This window comes from Eptesicus fuscus, chromosome 8 (genome assembly GCF_027574615.1).
Source record: "Eptesicus fuscus isolate TK198812 chromosome 8, DD_ASM_mEF_20220401, whole genome shotgun sequence".
Lineage (NCBI taxonomy): Eukaryota > Metazoa > Chordata > Mammalia > Chiroptera > Vespertilionidae > Eptesicus > Eptesicus fuscus.
The window spans coordinates 57,391,669-57,412,100 of NC_072480.1; the positions used below are offsets into that span (position 1 = coordinate 57,391,669).

Below are 20,432 nucleotides of genomic sequence, written 5' to 3' on the forward strand. Positions count from 1 at the left end.
ACCACGTAGGCATCCAGCTTCGCAGGCAAAAATCTAAGGGTTATTTTTTATCCCTGTCTCTTTCTCACCTGCCAAATTCCATCCCAGACATCTATTCCAAGTTACCTTCTACCTTCAATATATATCTAATCTAACTACTTCTTATCTTTTACCACAGTCCTAATTCTCATTTGCAATAAAGAAGTACTTATTCTCAAAATAGCAGAGTGAACTTTTAAGAAACAAATCAAATGAAGTTTCTTCCCTATTATCACTGTAATAAAATCCCTCCTAAATGTGATCTACAAGGCATTATGTGAATTGACTTCATTTCCTGTATTTCTATCCTTTTTGGAAAAGGTGGAAATATTGGCTTCTTGCCTTTTCTTTTTAACCTTTGTTTTTTAGTAGTTTGATTATAATATGCTTAGGCATGATTTTGCTTCTGTTTATTTTGATTGGGGTTCAGTGAACTTTTAAAATATGGTAATTTGTGTTTCTTATAAAATTTGGAAAATTTATAGTCATTATTTCATGGAGCATTTAATCTCCCCCCCCCTCTCTCTTTCTCTCTCTCTCTCTCTCTCTTCCCCTCTCTCTCTCTCTCTCTCTCTCTCTCTCTCTTCTCCTTTTTTGCTTTCGGGATTCTGGTCATATCTATTTTTACATTTTATGCTATGTGCCCTCTGCTCTATGAATGCATACATAAAATCCTAGGCATGTACTAGTATGTATAGGATTTTCAATCTTTTTATCTCCCTTCTTCAGATTTGATACTTTCTATTGATCTACCTTTAAATTCTCTGATCTGCCCTCTTTCATCTCTATTCACTACTAAGCCCATCCATTGAAATTTTTCTTTCAAGTATTATATTTTTTAATTACAGAATTTTCATTTTTTTATAGTTTCTTTGTCTTCTGAGATTCCTTTTCCTATAATTTATTCTCAGCACATGTTCCTTTTACCTCATTGAACATAGTTGTAATTGCTGCTTTAGAGCTCGTCTGTGTTTATTCTAACATCTGGGGCATCTGGAGTTGGTCTTACTTTATTATCTTATCTCTTGAAAATGGGTCACATACTGATTCTTCATATGTTCAGTAATTTTGGATTGTCTCCTGGATGCTGTAAATGTTATGTTATGGTGACTCTGGATTCTATTATATTCCTCCAAAGAGTGTTAATATGTTTGACTTTGGAGAAAATGAACTTGATTGGACTCAAACTGTCAACTGTGTCTCTTGGGCAGCCACTGCAATTTTAGTTCAGTTCTTTCATCCTGAGCTTGCCATTAGCTGGGCTGCTTACAGTCTGCTCTGGCTATACGAGATGTGGTTCAGGAGTCAGCAGAGATTTGAGCAGTTTACACACAGAAGTTGGGGTTCCCTCTCACTGGCCTTCCCTTTTCTGGTATTTCCCCATCTCTTTCCAGTAGCTGTGATTGCTCTGATTGATATCTTTTAGTTCCTCAGTCCTGAATGACTGTTAGTGTTTTTAAATTGGAATTTAGTCACTTTATACATGGACTGTCCCCAGGCTAAAAGCCACAGATGAGAAGATAATATTATGCTTCTCCCTTCTTCCAAATATTGACTCCCTTTTATATATATAAATTTATTTTTAGAAAGAGAGGATAGGAGGGAGAGAGGGAGAGACAAATGTCTATGTGAGAGCGCAACATCTATTGGCTGCCTCCTGCATGCCCCCTATCAGCAATTGAGCCCTAAACCCAGGCATGTACCCTGACCGGGAATCAAACTGGCAACCTTTTGGTACACAGGACAATGCCCAACCAACTGAGCCACACCAGTAGGGCTTCACTCCCTTTTAGGAACTTTCTTCTTTTGTTCACTCTCTAGAGCTTTCAAGACATTTTTTAAATTTTTTGTGCAAAGTTAGTGGTTGCTTTGTGTGAACGGCACTGCCACATTGCAACTGGAGCTCTTCTTGTTGTTTCTTGGACACACCAAGCTTATTCCCACTACAGAGCGGGAAACTTGAGCAGCCATTAAAAGAGTATTATCAGTCCCCTCATTTAGTATCAAGTCCTCTTGAAGTTCTGGAATAAATCATAAAAGAAAGTGGTATATCTGGTGAGCATTTGGTGTTTTATGAATTTAACAGTTATCTAGCAAACCTAAAATATATCTTAATCTCATTGTCTTTACCAAGGGCCCTTTCCTATGTCAACCATCAATAAAGCTGGTATGTGCTACAAATGTAAAAATCCTGTAAGTTGACTATGGGAGAAATAAATGTTTGAAACAAAAAGAGAATGCATACTATCAACCAGCAGTCCCATTTTAAAAGTCTTTTTTTAAAAATTATAAAATAAAGCATAGCTACAGAAAACCCTTGGATTTAAGCATATTTGACTGATGGCAATTCATTGCTATTATTATTATTGAAGGTCAGATTGTCTCATGTAGAAACCTTTCTGATATGGGCTAAATTGTGTCCCCTACAAAAGTCCTAAATTGAAGCCCTAACTCCCATTCTGACTATTTTGGGAGATAGGACCCTTATGGAGGTAATTATGGTGAAATGAGGCCATAAGAATGGGCTTTAATCCAATGTGACTGGTGACATTATAAGAAGAAAGACACCAGACAGTACCATGTGAGGACATGAGAAAAGGCAGCCATATGCAAGTCAGAGAGTGGTCTCAAACTTGCCAGTATCTTTATCTTAGACTTCCAGCCTCTAGAACTGTGAGAAAATAAATTTCTCTTATTTAAGCCACTGGTGTGTGACTTTTTAATGGCAGCACTAGCAGGCTATCATAGCTCCTGAGTGCTTTTGATATGATCCTGGAGTTATTTGGTAGTTTCTCTGCTATCTGGTATACAAGAAGTTTTAGCTGGTCTGTCATCTTATATATTTCATTCCCCTAATCTAGAGGGAGTAATTTCTGTAGGAAGCACTGATTTCTTCTTGAGAGAAATGATATTTCAAGACCATCATCTAGGCTTGAGGAATGCCCTTTGCCACTTGGTTAGTCATTGTTCTAGGTATTTTCAGTGATGCTAGGGAATATATATTTATTGAAGGTAAATTTCTTCATAATTTCATACTGATACTTCAAATTCAAAATCACAGAGTTTTACTTAACCTCTTCTTTATTAGGCATGTATCTCCTTTCTCCCACACTTAAAAATCCTAATTTTCAAGGATGCAGTTTAGACTTAGACAATAAGTCTTAGAAAATAAGAAAGTGAGTATTGCCTAATTGTTTCTTTTGAATTTCATATTGCTCTCACAACTGTTTTAGCTTACATGAAATATAAATTCTATTTGTCCTGTTTTCCTCTTCAGGGCTTACATTGTTAACAATATTTGTTGTCACCATCTTTCAAATCCTTTCATTCCTTTTGATTTTTCATAATTTCTTATTTTCTGTCTTCTATTTTTTTAATGCATAACCTTCGTGTGATTGCCTCCTGTGTTTCTTCTCATTTAGTCTTCATTTCAGAATTTTTTCTTTCATCTTTAATTACTTCTTGAGTTCCATATCTGAGATTTTCTAATAATTTTGATTTATGTTGTTCTTTCATGTTTTGTGTCATTATCTTTTAGCTTGTTTTGAAATAGTATGGTTATATCTTTGATCTTTTTTGGTGGGGAATGTCTTTTCTGACATGTTTTCTTTATGGGGATGTTATTTTGTTCTTTATTCTCTTTTTATTATAATAAGTTGATGTGAAATTTGACCTATTTTATTGTTGTTCATTAGCTTTTTTTCTGAAAATTTAAATCGAGAATGGCTTCAAAGTAGCTTTTCTAACTTTATAGAGCTTTCTCTTCTGTTATTTTTGTGTAATATTTGAAAGTATGGCTGTTTGTTTTCTGAATTTATTTCCCCTCCCACATTATTCTAGACGTTTTCTATCCATGTCTCTTAGATGCATCTTCTGTTGAATTTTGATTCCACTTCCAGGATTTTCTTTTCTGTGTCGGTTCTTCCCTGGAAAGGAGCCTGCTGGATCTATTTAGAGATTTCGTAGGGGTCTGGCTTGCTCCTGCTCATTCATTCCTTTCCATTAGTGGTCCTTTGCACACATTTAATAATCAAAAAGGGAAAACACTCCAGGTTTCAGCTGGTATTCTCAAATTAGCCTTCTGTGCTTTCCCGTGAATTGCTGTTGGTTATTTCGGGGTTCTTTTGTCTCCAGGTTCTTCAGACAGTACCCCACTGCTTTATTCTTCTCCCTCCTGCCCAGAGTCTGCATTGGGAGTATTATGGCATGTCGTTTAATTGTCTTTTTTGGATTTATTTTCTAGTTCTATATGAAGATCTGGAGATAGTGGAAACTATGTCGCCACTACCACCATCTTTCCACAATGCCTCCCAATGTTCCAGTTTAATCCTTCTAGAACAACACACACAGATAGATGGCTGTAACAGTTTCGGATGCTGGTTAACAGAAAGAAAGGCATAATAACCAATACTGCAGTTTCTTGGTGATAAATGGAAAAAAAAAAAAAAAAAAAAAAGCTCCCACAACAAGGAACTTTTGAAAGGGAGCCCCTTTCAACAAGGAACCTGCTGTTTTATTTTTAATTTCATTTATTTTCAGTGCTTTAATTCTTGTGGAGTTTGATTTTACTGTTCAGAAACATGACTGCTGTTAAGAAACACGACTATTGCCTTTGAGCCTGGGTTGTGTACTCCTTCTGTTTCATAGCATCCTTAGTTGTGCAACGGTTTTTGAAGTCAAGCTTTGAAATATTTTTAAAAGGTGTCTTGTTACCATATAGTATCTGTTTGGATTCCATCTGGCTTTGCTCTCTTATGATGCTTGTTCTTTTCACAACAGGAGAACTGTAGCCTGGGCTCTTTGTCAGCAAGCATCTTTTTAATGTCCTTTGTGGTTATGCTGAGAATAAAATGTAAGATAGAATCCTTTCCCTGAGGAGGTTTAGTTCATCTCACCTGTCTTTTGGACTGATTCAGGAAGCAAGGGAACTAGTTTCTTGCAGACTCTTTTCCCCATTCACTGCAATCCAAATTCCAAGTTACTTAAGCATATGTCATAGTTGATGCTGTTGAAAATGTTGTGCTGATTAAACATAACTAATCTTTGACTTACAGTCCTGATTTGTTTTGGAGTTTAGTTTTATGTTGTCATTTCCAGTTTCCAAGGTGTATAAATGAAAGTCTGGATTAATCCACGCAGATTCTCATCAACTTGAAGAATGCATTTGTTCTAAGTTGTCTAAATTGCTATCCATGTTTACGCAGAGTTGCTGAGACATGAAGGTCTCCCTCCTGCACTGTGTTTAGGATAGCAGCCAGGGCAATTTGTAGCATCTTTCTAAGTGTACTTTCTCACTTAAATTTTTGTAAAAACAACAACACAGCAATGACAACTCTATAACTTGATATTTTAGCCTATTTTACTTTTTAAATATAACTCCTTTGATGGTTCCTAACCTAAAATTTATTTTCTTGCAACTTACCAAACTGACTTCTTTCAAAACAGGAATTGAAAATGGCCAGTTAGGGCTATAGACGAACCATTTATAGACTTAGGACTATTGCTTTCCTCCCAGTAGAATGATTGTGAAAAAGATAGTCTGGGAATCACTGCAAACACCATTTTGTAGTATGTGGGTGTGTGACATTGGGCAGTGTTCAGAGCTTCTCTATGTGTCTATTTCCTCATGTGTAAAATGTGGTAGTAATGGTCCCGGTGCCCTGGAGTGATTTCAGATGTCTTGATCTTACCCAGAACTAACTTTTGGAAATGTGATTCTGAGGCCGACTCTGTGTGAAAAAGTAGGAAGAGTTTGAAAAGTGGCTGTTATGTGTATGTATTTGTGTATATGTATAAGATATATTTGCTGGTCTAAAATTAGTCAATAAAGGGCTAATAAGGGAACTGTGAAACTCCCCAGAGATCAAGGGCCACAAGTCTTCTTCCTACCCTAAAATAAGGGAGTAACTGTATTATATTAGGCCTTGTAATAAGCAATTGTTCTAAGCTTTATATAAAACCCGGGTAGCCTGGGAATGCCCTGGGACCTTCCCCATGATGCCCTCATCAGGGTTATCCTTTTTAGTTGCCACTACATGTCCGTACCTTCTCCTTCCTTCTCTAGCATACCTGCTATGTCTAAAGGTGCTTGCCCTGGGACCCTATCCAGGATGTGAGGTGCTAATCATATTAGCCACATTTTTAACCACAACTATTACATACGTTTAATAACTTCACAGACAGTTTCTGAATATGCTTAGAAAACTAAAAGGTGCTTTTTAAAAATTTTGAATTTATTGGGGTGACATTGGTTAATAAAATTATATAGGTTTATATAGGAGAAAGATAAATATCACATGATCTCACTCATTTGTGGAATATAATAAACAACATAAACTGATGGACGTAAATAGATCCAGAGACAGAGAAGCATCGAACAGACTGTCAAAACTTCAGAGGGAAGGCGGGGCATGGGGGTGGGGATGCTAAGAGATCAACCAAAGGACTTGTATGCGTGCATATGAGCATAACCCATGGACACAGACAGTAGGGGAGTGAGGACATGTGTGGGGAGTGTGGGGATGGCCTGGGAGAGGTCAATAGGGGAAAAAGGAGACATATGTAATACTATATGTAATACTTTAAACAATAAAGAATTATAAACAAACGAACAACAACAACAAAATAAAGTGCCTATGCATAGAGTATAAAAAATTATATAGGTTTTGAGTGTACAATTCTATGACACATCTGTATATTGTATTGTGTGCTCACCACCCAAAGTCATAGGAGTTGTCTCTAGCAAGCTGGGTGATGAGTAGAATATTGGATGCTGGTTTTGGGCCCATGTGGGGGTCTTGATTCATATCATGTTTGCTGATAATCACTTATTCACCAGAAGCACAAACATGATGTTGAAAATGAGAAATCAGGTGAAGATTTTTTACCTTTATCTGATGTACAAAGTTTGATTTTATTTCCTCAAGAAAAACAATTGTTTTAGCCCATATACTTCTCTATACTATCTTTAGTGCAAATAATTTTAGCTGGGTAAAATAAGCAAAAATAAAATTTCTTTATTTAGCTATGTACTTATATAGTAGTTAATTTGTTTTATATAGTCTATTTGTTAATAACTAATTGAGTGGACATACTTAATATTTGATCAAAAAGTTAATAAAATATTTGAGCAAAGAGTTAATGGTTGAGAATATTTTGTTTCATGTTTAGATTCATGAACAATAGATAAATATTTTAATAGCAAGTGCTCTGGTAAATCAGTTCCTCGCATAGAACACAAACTCTTTATGTGCAGTGCTGTGCTGATCATTAATGCCTGACATGTAATATGTAATGTTTGTTAAATGAACAGATAATTATTCTGAAAAATCTTATATGTTTTCCAGGACCTGATCTTCAGGTTTGTGTATCCAAAAAACCTACATGTTGCACCAGGAAGATGGAGGAAAGATATCAAATTGCAGCTCGCCAAGACATGCAGCAGGCGCTTCAAGCATCCAGCTCTACATTAAAGTTTCTAATATCTCGAAATGCAGCTGTTTTTCAAGGTAAATTTATCTCGAGTTAGGACACTAAGGACAAGCCTTGTTATGTAATCTGCCTGTTGTCATTTTATTGGTCAACTCAGCTGTATTTCCTTCTCTGTCTTTGTCTATTATTTTGGTATAAATGAGGTTTTAACTTTTTTGAACCTTCAAAAATTGTTTCTAAGGCCAAATCAATATATATATTTTGAGTTAGACTAGGGCAGTGGTCGGCAAACTCATTAGTCAACAGAGCCAAATATATAAACAGTACAACGATTGAAATTTCTTTTGAGAGCCAAATTTTTAAACTTAAACTTCTTCTAATGCCACTTCTTCAAAATAGACTCGCCCAGGCCGTGGTATTTTGTGGAAGAGCCACACTCAAGGGGCCAAAGAGCCGCATGTGGCTCGCGAGCCGCAGTTTGCTGACCACAGGACTAGAGAAACTGTTTTGTTAATGAAATGGTCCTTGCAAATATATGCCCTTCAATGGTTCTTCCAGGTCCCCAATATTCTGACCCATGGATTTACTTCAATATGATTGGAAATAATTATTAGATTTTATTAAAATATTTGATAACATAAAATGTCATTATCTGTAAGTGTGTAATTGTTTTTAAAAATCTGATTTTAAGAAATATTTGAAGAAATATTTGTCTAATATTTCCCCTTGCAACCTCATGTGGTTCTCAAAAGAACACCAGTATGATATATCAATGTGCAAACAAGTCTGATAAATAGTAAAATAGGAACTATTAATTAGATGTTTAAGGTTCAGCTAAGATCAGAACTCAACCTTAATTCAAACAATATGTTTATATATAAAATTAATGGGTTATGAAATTACAAGGCACATTACAAAATAGATGATCTTTTCCTTACTTTAGTCATCTCCTCTATAAAATTCCTTATTACTATAATAAAATAGCTTAATTTATTTTTCCCCTTATAAAGCATTAGCTATTCAGTATATGATTGGAATGAAAATATTTATATCACACTGCTTTTCAAATAAATTTATTGCTTTTGTTCAATGAAAAATATAACTTCTGTTAGGATTTCTTTTTAATAAGTGTATTAATATCGATCTAAATAATTTGTGCTATGTTTATATAGAACTAAATCACAAAGCTGATTAATTTTTAAAATTATACTATATATTAAATGAAATGAATGCATAAATCAGGATAAAATTTGAATTAAAATGTAGTTCATGATTAATTGATGATTTTTTTTGGTAGAAACTATAAAATGTCAGATTTTAAGGTGTTATTAATTTAGTGGTTCTTTTAGATATGTTAGAAAACAACGTTATTTCTGTTATGGAATTTAATCATGTACAGTTGTTGGAGGAAAGCATATTGATATGCTTTTAAAGCAAAGATTTGTGATTTGAACTGGCTAAACTAGACACACACAGCTATGTAGTGATTTTTTCCCTCATGGACATGATAGCATGTATAATATGGAAAATACATTTTAGAGATAAATAGACCAGTTTAGCCAGAGCAAGGAGTTGTAGATGGGAATGGTGGATCACATGCTTGAAAAGGTGAGTTGGACTCGTGGAGAAAAACTTAAAACATCAACTTGATTTAGTTCTGTGAAAAAAGCCTTTGGTATTTTGATAGGGATTACACTGAATCTGTAGATTGGTTTGAGTAGTATGGGCATTTTAATGATGTTAATTCTTTCTGTTCGTAAGCATGGTATATATTTCAATTTATTTGTATCTTTAATTTCTTTCTTCATTGTCTTGTCTTACAGTTTTCCAAGTACAGGTTTTACCTCATCGGTTAAATTTATTCCTAGGTATTTTATTCTTTTTGATGCAATTATAAATGGGATTGTTTTCTTTATTTCTCTTTTTAATAGTTTGTTATTGGTATATAAAAATGCAACTGATTTCTGAATATTAATTTCATATCCTGCTACTTTTCTGAATTCATTTATCAGTTCAATAAATTTTTGGTGTAATCTTTAGGGTTCTCTCTCTATATTATTAAGTCATCTGCAAATAATGATAGTTTTAATACTTTCTTTCCAATTTGGATGTCTCCTTTTTTTTCTTGACTGATTATTGTGGCTAGTCCTTCTAATACTTCGTTGAATAAAAGTGGTGAAAGTGGACATCCTTGTCTTGTTCCTGATCTTAAAAGAAAGCTTTCAGCTTTTCACCATTGAGTATGTTACCTGTGGGTTTGTCATATATGCCCTTTATTATGTTGAGGTATGTTCCCTCTCTTCCCACTTTGCTGAGAGTTTTTATTATAAATGGATGTTGGATTTTGTCAAATGTTTATTCTCCATCCAGTGAGATGTTTACTTGATATATGGTATATCATCTTAATCGATTTGTGGATATTGGTGCACTGTTGGTGAGTTTGTAAATTTGTGCAACTACTATGGAAAATAGTATGGAGGTTCCTCAGAAACTTAAAAATAGAACTACCAAAGGATTCAGCAATTCCAGTTCTGGGTAGTTATCTGAAGAAATCTTAAATGCTAATTAGGAAAGATATATGCACACCTGTGTTCCTTACAGCATTATTTATAACTAGAGGCCTGATGCACGAAATTTGTGCAAGGGGCTTGGCCCTCGCATCCCTGGCTTCGTCCAGAAGAACATCCAGTCTAATTAGCATATTATGCTTTTATTATTATAGATAGCCCATCAGTGGACAATCGGATAAAGAAGTGAATACTAGCCATAAAATAGAATGAAATCTTACTATTTGGTACAGCATAGATGGACCTAGAGAGTATTATGCTAAGTGAAATAAGTCAGACAGAGAAAGACAAATACCATATGATTTTACTTATATGTGGCATCTAATGAACAAAATAAATGAAAAAAAAGTCATAGATACAGAGAACAAGTTGATGGTCGCCAGGTGGTAAGGGGGTTGGGTAATTTTTGAAAAGGTGAAAGGGATCAAGAAGTACAAATTTCCAGTTATAAAAATGGTCATGAGATGTAAGTAAAGCATAGGGAGTAGGGTCAATCTATATGTATAAAAGCCTAATGTGCTAATTGTCCCTCTGATTGGTCGACCATTTGACCATTCGCTATGACGTGCACTGACCATCAGGTGGCAGATGCTCTGACCAGTAGGTTAGCTTGCTACTGGGGTTCAGCTGATCGGGACTGGGCCAGATTAGCCAAACATTCCCTGGAGCCCTACCACGGTCTCTCCCCAGCTGACCGGTCCCTCCCCAGCCCCGACCATGCACTGGTGGGGTCCCTCAGCCTGGCCTGTGTCCTCTTGCAATCTGGGACCCCTTGAGGTGTGTTGAAGAGTTGTTTTTGACCCGATCCCCGTAGACCAGGTCAAGGGACCCCAGTGCATCGGTCCTCTAGTAATGTAATAATTGTCTATAGTGTACATTGGGTACTAGACTTATCAGGTGATCACTTCATAAGGTATTAAATGTCTAATCACTGTGTTGTACACCTGAAACTAATATAATGTGTGTCAACTGTAATTGAAAAATAAATTTTAAAGAATTAAAAAAATCATTAACTTGGGTTTGAGAGAGTCTTTAAAGATTTTTGAACAGGGAAACTTAATTATGATTTCTTCTCTTTTAATATGAAACCTAAATCCCTCAAGTAAGAATATATGACTGAAGAGATTCACTACAAAGCAAACCTAATTTTTTTTTGGATAACAGTGTTAACTATCTAGGTGAAAGAAAATGCCAACAGTTGCTAACACTTAGGCATTAATTCAATATTGGTAGAACATTTCTTCTGTCTTGAAAGATATTGTAGCAAACTTTTCACATATTCTTGGATAAATTGATTAAAATAGAGAAAATTGAGTTCAAAAGATTGGGAAAAACACAAACCCTGAATTACTTATTTACACTTTTAGGCTGCTGAAAGATTTTGTTGATATTGCTATAAGTTTGGTGATAACTACCTAAGTACTAGAAATATATGTGGTCATCTCTATCTACCAGAGTGGCACGTAATTTTATGTAAATTTAAGTTTTTTTCTGTTTAGTAAATTGTATGTGCTGGATTCAAGGGGTTGAGTTTTGGTATTTATTTAAATATTAATCATAAAAATGAAAATGGTAGGGACTTTCTTATATGTGATTTGTTATAATCAAATATTGTTTTCTCCCTTTGTGGAATGCTGAGTTTTATTTGAGAATTATGAGAAGGCAAGACAAACTTAGAAGAAATTTCACTGGAACAAATTCTCTTACAAGAAGAATATCTGTTTTTAACTTAATGAACCGAATAATAAGTTTAAGCTTATTTCCATACAAACAAATTTAAATATATACATTAAAAGTAATTTTTGAAATCACATTTACTCTATGATAACTGAGCAGGGGCTACTTTATCAATAAGTAAAATGCCCCCCATCTATTTTCTGTGTAATCAAATATCTGAAAACAATTCAAAGTCATTATTTTTCTAAGAAGAAAGAAACCAAGCACATTTTATTGGGAAACAAGTCTAATTGAGAGAAATTTAATGGGGAAATCAGTTCACTTCTCAAATGTTTTAAGTAGATTTGCTAAATTTTGGATATTTTGATTTTTAAATATTTCATTTAGGTCTTCTACTTCAGCAATATTACACTGTTTTTGTGTGTGTTTTTTTTTTTAGTGGTATTCTGGGTTATGAAATACTTTCAACTGGGATACAGTATGGTCTCTTCTGTCATGAATCTTATGGATGCCCATGGAAATAACATTTTTGAAGCAACTCTTTAGATTTTGTTGATGGAGATAATCACTTGGGCCTATAGATTTTGTGAGCCCCATGTTTTTGCGAGATGAAGGGATTTTTTAGGGGAGAGAGCAAACAGTACTGGCAACTGGTGGGCGAGGACACAAAGTTATCCTGTGTCCAGTCCACATTCAGCTCTGGGATTCAGCATTGGATGATATATACCAGTGAAGTTGGCATCAGCCTGCTGCGACAGCTCTTCCAATTTTTTTTCTTTTAAGGAATTGGTTGGTGTGGTTTATTTAAAGTCATATTTTCTTAAAATAAACAGAACAACAAAACAAAGATTTGTTTTGGAAGGACCCATAATTATGACTTGGGAATTTACTCTATCGTAAGGGTAGTCATTCATGCAGCATGCAGTGTTCTGTAAGATAACAGGCACAAGCTGATACGCCTGTGTCTGTTGCTGTTCATGAGAAAGTGGTGCTGTTTGCAGAGGGACTTTGTCACAGTGCAGACAAGTGTTCTTCATTTTCAGGGACTTACTGTTCATGATTAAAGTAGAGCAGCCTGAGAGTCGTGTAAGTTTGTTTCTCTTCATCTGTTTTACTGTGAGTTGGGATTGACTGCTTTAAAAATATTTTGAAAATATTCCTTGCAAAGTTTTTATTTATTTCTACACTAAAGTATGGTGTGACTTATGAAGAAATACTGGAAGTTGACAGAGAATATGTAACCTGCTGTGAAAAAGCAACTCTCATCCAGCTTTCAAGTTTTTAAATCTCCATTTCAATGAGATAATAGTTTAGTTTTTAAAATTTAACACTATAAATTTTCAGCATCACTTTCAAAAATAAAATGAAGGACCACTTGGGAGAACACTATTGGAAGCATTTTTTTTTTTAAAACATTGGCAAGATAAGGTTAAGAAATTATATATTTCTTTTGAGATATACCTTTTCCGATTTCTTTATCTTCAAGTAGCTCAAATATTTTTAAACTATGTGGTAGATACTAAGTTTTTATTCTGGAAGTTTCAATTTTTCTATAAAAATTAAAAATATACATTATTACAAAACTCTGAGTGACAAATGATATTTAGCACAGGAAGGATTTAACATCTTTATTAATGATTTCATTCTCTTAGCTAATTAACTTTTCATTTTTTTATTGTAAGTACCTGAAAGATTGACAAGCTTGTCCTCTTGGGTTGAAATACTAGATTTAGGAATTTAATAAAAATGTATTCCTATTTTTAATGCAACATAGGAATGTGTTCAAAATTAAATATCTTTTAAAAGCAGGTGAATTAAAGATGAGAATATAATTAATGGATTGTCCTCCTTCACACTAACAGATATTAGCTACTGTAAAGTGTTCAGCTACTGTAAAACTAGTTTAAAGTATGTGTGTTTGTGTGTGTACACATAGTCAAAGGCATAAGGATATAGAGAATATTTGACTATATTAAGATATAGGTGAGTAAATTGATTTGTATTTATATTTAGCATGGAATACATTATTCTTATTTGTTTCACAGAGGTGGACAATATTTAAAATTATTCCCTGAAAAAGCATTATGTGGAAGGATAAAGGAATAATGCTATTCCCAACACTGTGACTTATCTGGTCAAAAATCCAATGGTAAGAGAGCTGGTAGCCTTAGGCTGGCAGTGTTGAGGAGACTTGTTTGTTTTTCCTTTTTGCTAGCACCTAGAGCAGATGCTCAATAGATGTAATTAAATGAACTGCATGAGCCCAGCTAGTGTTGCTCAGTGGTTAAACATTGACCTATGAACCAGAAGGTCCTGGCTTGATTCCAGGTCAGGGCACATGCCTGGGTTGCAGGCTCAGGGGTCCTGTAGGAGGCAGCCAATTAATGGTTCTCTCTCATCATTGATGCTTCTTTCTCTCCCTCTCCCTTTATCTCTGAAATCAATAAAAATATACATTGAGTAGCCAGATTATTATGATCTCTGAACGCATAATAATCTGGCACTCAGTGTACTTATGTATAAGGGAAAGCTTGCAAATCTTGATATGTCAAGGGACCAGGAGATAGTGGCCCTCAGCCTCTGGCTAGTAAGTCCTCTGCTTCTTTCTAACTACCCACAATGCAGTTCTTATACATGGAAAAACCTTATTTTAAAATCCCAACTCTGTGGTCAGTCTACACTGAGTGGCCAGATTATTATGCATTCAGAGATCATAATAATCTGTCCACTCAGTGTATATTTAAAAAAAATGAACTGCGTGAATAAATGAAGAAATGAATGGGACTTAGCAGGAAGATGGTTCTGAAATAAAATGACAGATTCCCTCCCTCGCTGCCTTCATTCTTTTTTCTTTTCTTTATTTCTCTATTGATGCAATTAATATATCTGTGAAACACCTACTGTATGCCAGCACTGTCAGGTGCTTGATTGTACAGTGTCCAAAATTCATATCTATTTTATTTTCATTGGCTCCTTCACACTTCTAGTATGCCAACATTGATTTATTGATTTATGAACTAGAAAGGGGTACATTATAGTGTTTCTGTCAGTGGCATTTCTTATGAATGTGATTACAATTATTTTGCCATTCAGTTTTAGGCATGGGTTAGTGTGTTGACAGCTATCAATGCAATTGGTCTTTATCCAACTGTTCTTTATCTCTGAAATGTTAAAACTTGTTTCTTTTGGCCCTAGCTGTTTTTGCTCAGTGGTTAGAGCACTGGCCTGTGGACTGAAGGATCACAGGTTCGATTCCAGTCAAGGGCACATACCTCGGTTGCAGGCTCAATTCTAGACCAGGTTGGGGCATGTACGGCCGGCGACCAGTCGATGTGTCTCTCTTATATAGATGTTTCTCTCTGTCTCTCCCCCGCCCTTCTATTCTCTCTAAAAAAAATCAATGGAAAAAATATCCTTGGGTGAGGATTAAAAAATGTTTCTTTTGAATCTATATCAGCAGGCTTCTATTAATTATGAAAATGAGTGATTTCCCTATATTATACATAAAAGTTGCAAGAGCTTAAATTACTTTTCAGCTAGAAATAAAGCTTGCTTTGATTGAAGCATTATCTACAGTGGAAAATGTTAAGTATAAATTGAGATCATAATAATCTGGCCACTCAGTGTATATTTAAAAAAAATGAACTGCGTGAATAAATGAAGAAATGAATGGGACTTAGCAGGAAGATGGTTCTGAAATAAAATGACAGATTCCCTCCCTCGCTGCCTTCATTCTTTTTTCTTTTCTTTATTTCTCTATTGATGCAATTAATATATCTGTAAAACACCTACTGTAAACCCTACTGGGTTTACTTTGTAAAATTCCTTTTAAAAATTTTAAGAAGTAAACTTTTAGTTGTTTTAATTCTGACTGATGATAGCTTATAATACCACATATTGTCATGGCAATCTTACCTAGAAAGCATAGTAACCCATTGACAGTAGGCTAAATAATTTTTCTTGATTTTATATTAAACAATTTCAGTTCAATCTTTTCAATGTGAGAACTGTACATTTATTGACTAGAAGAAGAGTTGACATTTCACCAGGTAGTTCTTTCTCCTTTCATTTTTTTTGCTCAATCCTTCTACCCCCCTATCCAGCCCCACACCCGTCAGCTGTCTCTATTTTGCTTGTTAGTTCATTGAATCTGATCATCTGATCCTTTATCATATTATTATATGGTTATCTTTATATTAGTTTAATCTTGCTTTTGCATAAGGGATCAAAAGGAATGACTCTCAAAAGCTACCTTTGCTTTGAGTAAAGGACGGGACATGTGGGAGGTTAAAACTAGCTATGTTTTTGAGATTTATCTTTCCCTCTATCTCTTATTCGTCCATGTAACAGTATTTATAAAATTTCTCTTTATAGATATGCGACATTTGTTCATTCTCCTTTTCATAAATTTCCTACTTATTTTTGCATTTATAGCGCTGCAATGAACATTCTTGTTCATGTCTCCATAGGCACATGCTTCTCTAGGATTTAGACATAGAAGTGAAATAGTGGCTTATAGGCTATGAATATTGTCAGCTTTCCTAGATTTTGCTGAATAGCTCTTCTAAGGCACTGAACCAATTTAAACTCCCACAAACAGTTGGTATGCTCTGTCATTTTTCCACATCTTTCCCAACAGTATTGTCAGAATTTTAAAAGATTTGCTGAACTGATGTGAAATGATATCTTATTTTCAAAATATGTGGTTCCCTGTTATTAGGGAGTCTGAATGTCTTTTCACAAACTGTTGTTTACCTTGTGTGTTCTTCATTTTCCCTTATATATATGTCTGGTGAACCTATATATACACATAGAGCAGCCATTTTCACCTGTGGTGCCTATGAACTTTTAAAACATGCAATACCTGACTATTTAGTCAGGGGCACTGACCTCTCTTCCCTTAGATAGTCATAAAAAACAATGAGAACAGCCTCACAATAGTCATTTGTAATCTATGAAAATAAATAATTATCAGCTACTTATAGAACAGAGCTTATCTTAGAAATATTTACTTCTGAAAGCAATAATGAACAGACTGATGATTGACAGAGGGAGGGCAGTTGGGGGTCTGGTTGAAACAGGCGAAGGGATTGAGAAGTACAAATTGGCAGGTACAAAATAGTCACAGGGATTTAAAGTACAGCATAGAGAATATAGTCAATAATAATGTAATAGCTATGTATGGTGCCAGGTGGGTATTTGAAATATCAGAGAGATAACTTTGTAAAGTATATGATTGTCAAACCACTATGCTGTGAACCTGAAACTAAAACAAAATAATATTGAAAGCAGTAATAGGCCATTAAAGTTAATCAGAAATGTATTTCATTTAAATGATTTTTCTATTACGATTATAAATTTCATTGAAGTATATCCTGATGCACTTACCAGGTCTTCTGACAGGTCATTTCTTTTACAGTTGTTTTTGTGTCAACAAACAGGGTGGGACAAAAGTAGATTTACAGTTGTTCATATGGAAGAATAATGTAATAATGAATAAATAATAATACACAAGTAAATTCTGTTTTTTTTGTACTCACAACTGTTAACCTACTTTTGCCAACCCCTGTATTACAATCATCAGTGGGCCCTGGGCATAGTAGGAAAGAACTGAGGCCAAGAAGTGGCAGATTGTGGTAAAATATACCAAAGGTGTGTCTGGGGTTAAGTGTCTGGCTATAGTGCAGGTGAGTTAAAGATGCTGGGGCTGTAGGATTGGTTTCTACACGGATTTTGGAATCTCTGAATCGAGTTGGAGTGAGACAAACTGTCACCTGTTTCTAAAGTTCTCAATGAAAGGGAAGTTGGTGGGTGTGACAGGTGCATTTATTGATTATCTGATGGAAGCTAATATATATATTTAAACCACTTTATTGGGGTATGATTAAGGTGACCAGATTTTAACATTGGTAAAGCGGGACACCATTGACCGGGGGGTGGGGGGTGGGGGGACGTTCTTTTTTAAAAAAAATATATTTTATTGATTTTTTACAGAGAGGAAGAGAGAGGGATAGAGAGTTAGAAACATCGATCAGCTGCCTCTTGCACACCCCCTACTGGGGATGTGCCCGCAACCAAGGTACATGCCCTTGACCAGAATCGAACCTGGGACCCTTGAGTCCACAGGCCAACGCTCTATCCACTGAGCCAAACCGGTTTCGGCTCCGGGGCGGGTTCTTGATTAAAAATTTGGTCTATATTGTAATCGCTTTTGGTTTTTTTAATAAAAGGAAACTCATTTCTTAGATCATCGTTGAATTTGCATCCTCTTTTCTTACTCATTATGTTAAAAATCTAAAAAAAATAATTTAAAATTATATTATAAATTATTATATACATATTGCTTAAAAACACAGTAAGTGGGTACATAATTACATGAACATATTTTATTGTTAGTTTATAAATTAAATTAATTTGATTGTTATAAACTAACTATATTTTAAAAATTATTTTAATCCTATATTTCTTTCTAAATAATAACAGTACTAACTTGTATTATTTTTCCTCTGAATTTGCCGAAACGTAAGTCGTAAGTGTCACTTTCAAGGCCAGCGCTAGACTTTTTGTCGCCACTATAAAATATAAATAATATGAGTACTGTCTGCTAAATTCAAGAAAATTTATGTATTTATGAAATAAATAAATAAATTACTTACCTAAATTATCTGAATAGCTGATTTGTAATGACATCACTTGTTTAACTAGCTTACTAGCACGAAGTACAATGTGTATCATCTGAGAGACAGTTACAAAATGTTTTCATCATTGCCAATCCCCAAAAATGCCATTGTTCATTAAGTCCAAACAATGGTGGTCGAATTCTAACAACTGATCAACAATTTGAACTTTGATAAGCAGTTCTCGATAATCAGTTCTCAACAATTATTTGTTATTATTGAAGTTTAACATTATAAAATTAACAAAAATAATGTAAAACTCATATCCTGGCTAAATAGCCACATGGCCTCCGAAAACCGTATATTCCCTTCCCGTTTTCCCGCCATTCCCTAGCTTGTTGTGCATTTTTTCCAAAAATCGGGACTTTTTTAAAACGCCACGGGACTCGGGACAAATTGTTAAAAATCGGGACTGTCCCGCCAAAAGCGGGACATCTGGTCACCTTAGGTATGATTGACATACAAAAAACTTTACATATTTGATATATGCAACTTGATGAGTTTGCAGGTAAGCATACATCATGAAACCTTCCCTACAATCTGTGTCACAATGTATTGGAGGAGGTGATCTTTGGCACAGGGCTTGAAGATTAGTGGTCTGGAAGAGCCAGGAGATTTCCAACTCCTTCCTATGATTTGGCTCTGTAAAGTGTTAAAGATCTTGTTTCCATAATAGCATATGTGTAAATATGAAAATAAAATTAATTTTGATGGAATAACTCATGATTGTACACAATGAAACATAACAAATTTTAGCATAATTTAAGTGAAGGGTATTAATTGAGAAATAACAAATAAATAAAATCAACTTGCATGAAATTTGTAAAGACATTTGGAGCATTGATAGGAGAAAGCATGTGATGAGATAATGTTGAATAAAGTTGCATAATAGTAATTATGGTCAAAATTATGACTTTGTATATGAGAAATTTATTTGAAGCTTTGTTTAATTATAAAATATATAACATGGTTGCATAAAATTGAAAATTAAATTCTTTATTAGTCAGTAATCCAGGTAGCACATAAGATTCTGTGATGATTTAAGGCTCGTGTGACTCAATTTTGAAGTCTTGGTGGTAATTATTGTAATACCAATAACACATTTGCTATTTTTATATGAATCATAAATGAACTAAGTTCTGCTTACATAACAATATCAATAGTTATTCATTTGTATATCTTTTATTATATCATCTCTTAATCTAATTAGAAATACTTGCAGTCCGTGTAATTGGCATTAATTGTCAACTTAAAAATTATTAAATGATATAATAATTTGTTTATTAAAAATGTAGAAATGTTATTAATAGTTAAATGTTTTTTCCCTATAGCCTTGGGAGAAGAGCAGTTTAAGATGAGAATATTAAGTCATTGGCCATAATATTTAATTGGTAAAGTGGTAAGGTATAATGGGAAATAAGATACCCCTGTTTCCTCAGACAAATAGAGGACTTTAATTTTATAGTCATTCCTCAGTGTAGCTGTTCATAATGGAAAATTATCCATGCACATCTCCATGCTTTTAACATAAAATATATCTAGCAATAAATGGGATATATGTATAGCTGTTATGCAGGAGGCAAAGGGCTTGAAATGGCATCTCAAGATCCAGAGAGTCATAATAGTAAATAAAGGGTAATTGTTGGATAGCTATGCTGCCCTTCTTTTGTTCCAGGGTAATTCTGCCTGTGGGCTAACTTTTATATAAACAAAGATAATTGAACTTTTACACCTTAAAGGATATTGCTCTCTTGTCCTATTTGTTTGACTACATCTCCTCAGGGTATGGACTTGACTTGAATGTTAATTTAGGAAACATGTTTTTGTTTTTTTTTCCTGTAAGTAGAAACAAGAGGAAGATACTCCATAATAGAACAAGCACTGGTCTTTGTTGTGGGAAAACCTTTATTGATTGTTGTGATTAGATAGGCAATACACTTAAGAGTTTAAGAACAAGGGTCCTAGAGTCAGGATCTGAGTTTGAATCCCATCTCAAGGTTTGCTAGCTGGGCCTCATTTTCCTTGCTTGTAGAATGAAATAATAATAGTACCTTCTTCTTGG

General features: G+C 34.5%; 1 protein-coding gene across 1 annotated transcript in view; it reads left to right on the forward strand.

Moving 5' to 3' along the window:
- Positions 1-20,432, forward strand: part of GPC5 (glypican 5) — a 1,351,161-nt gene that overhangs the window by 28,174 nt on the left and 1,302,555 nt on the right. Inside the window, exon 2 of the mRNA XM_008156479.3 lies at positions 7,365-7,526. Within this exon, the coding sequence (XP_008154701.3) occupies positions 7,365-7,526 (162 nt within the window). The remainder of the gene's footprint in view (positions 1-7,364; positions 7,527-20,432) is intronic.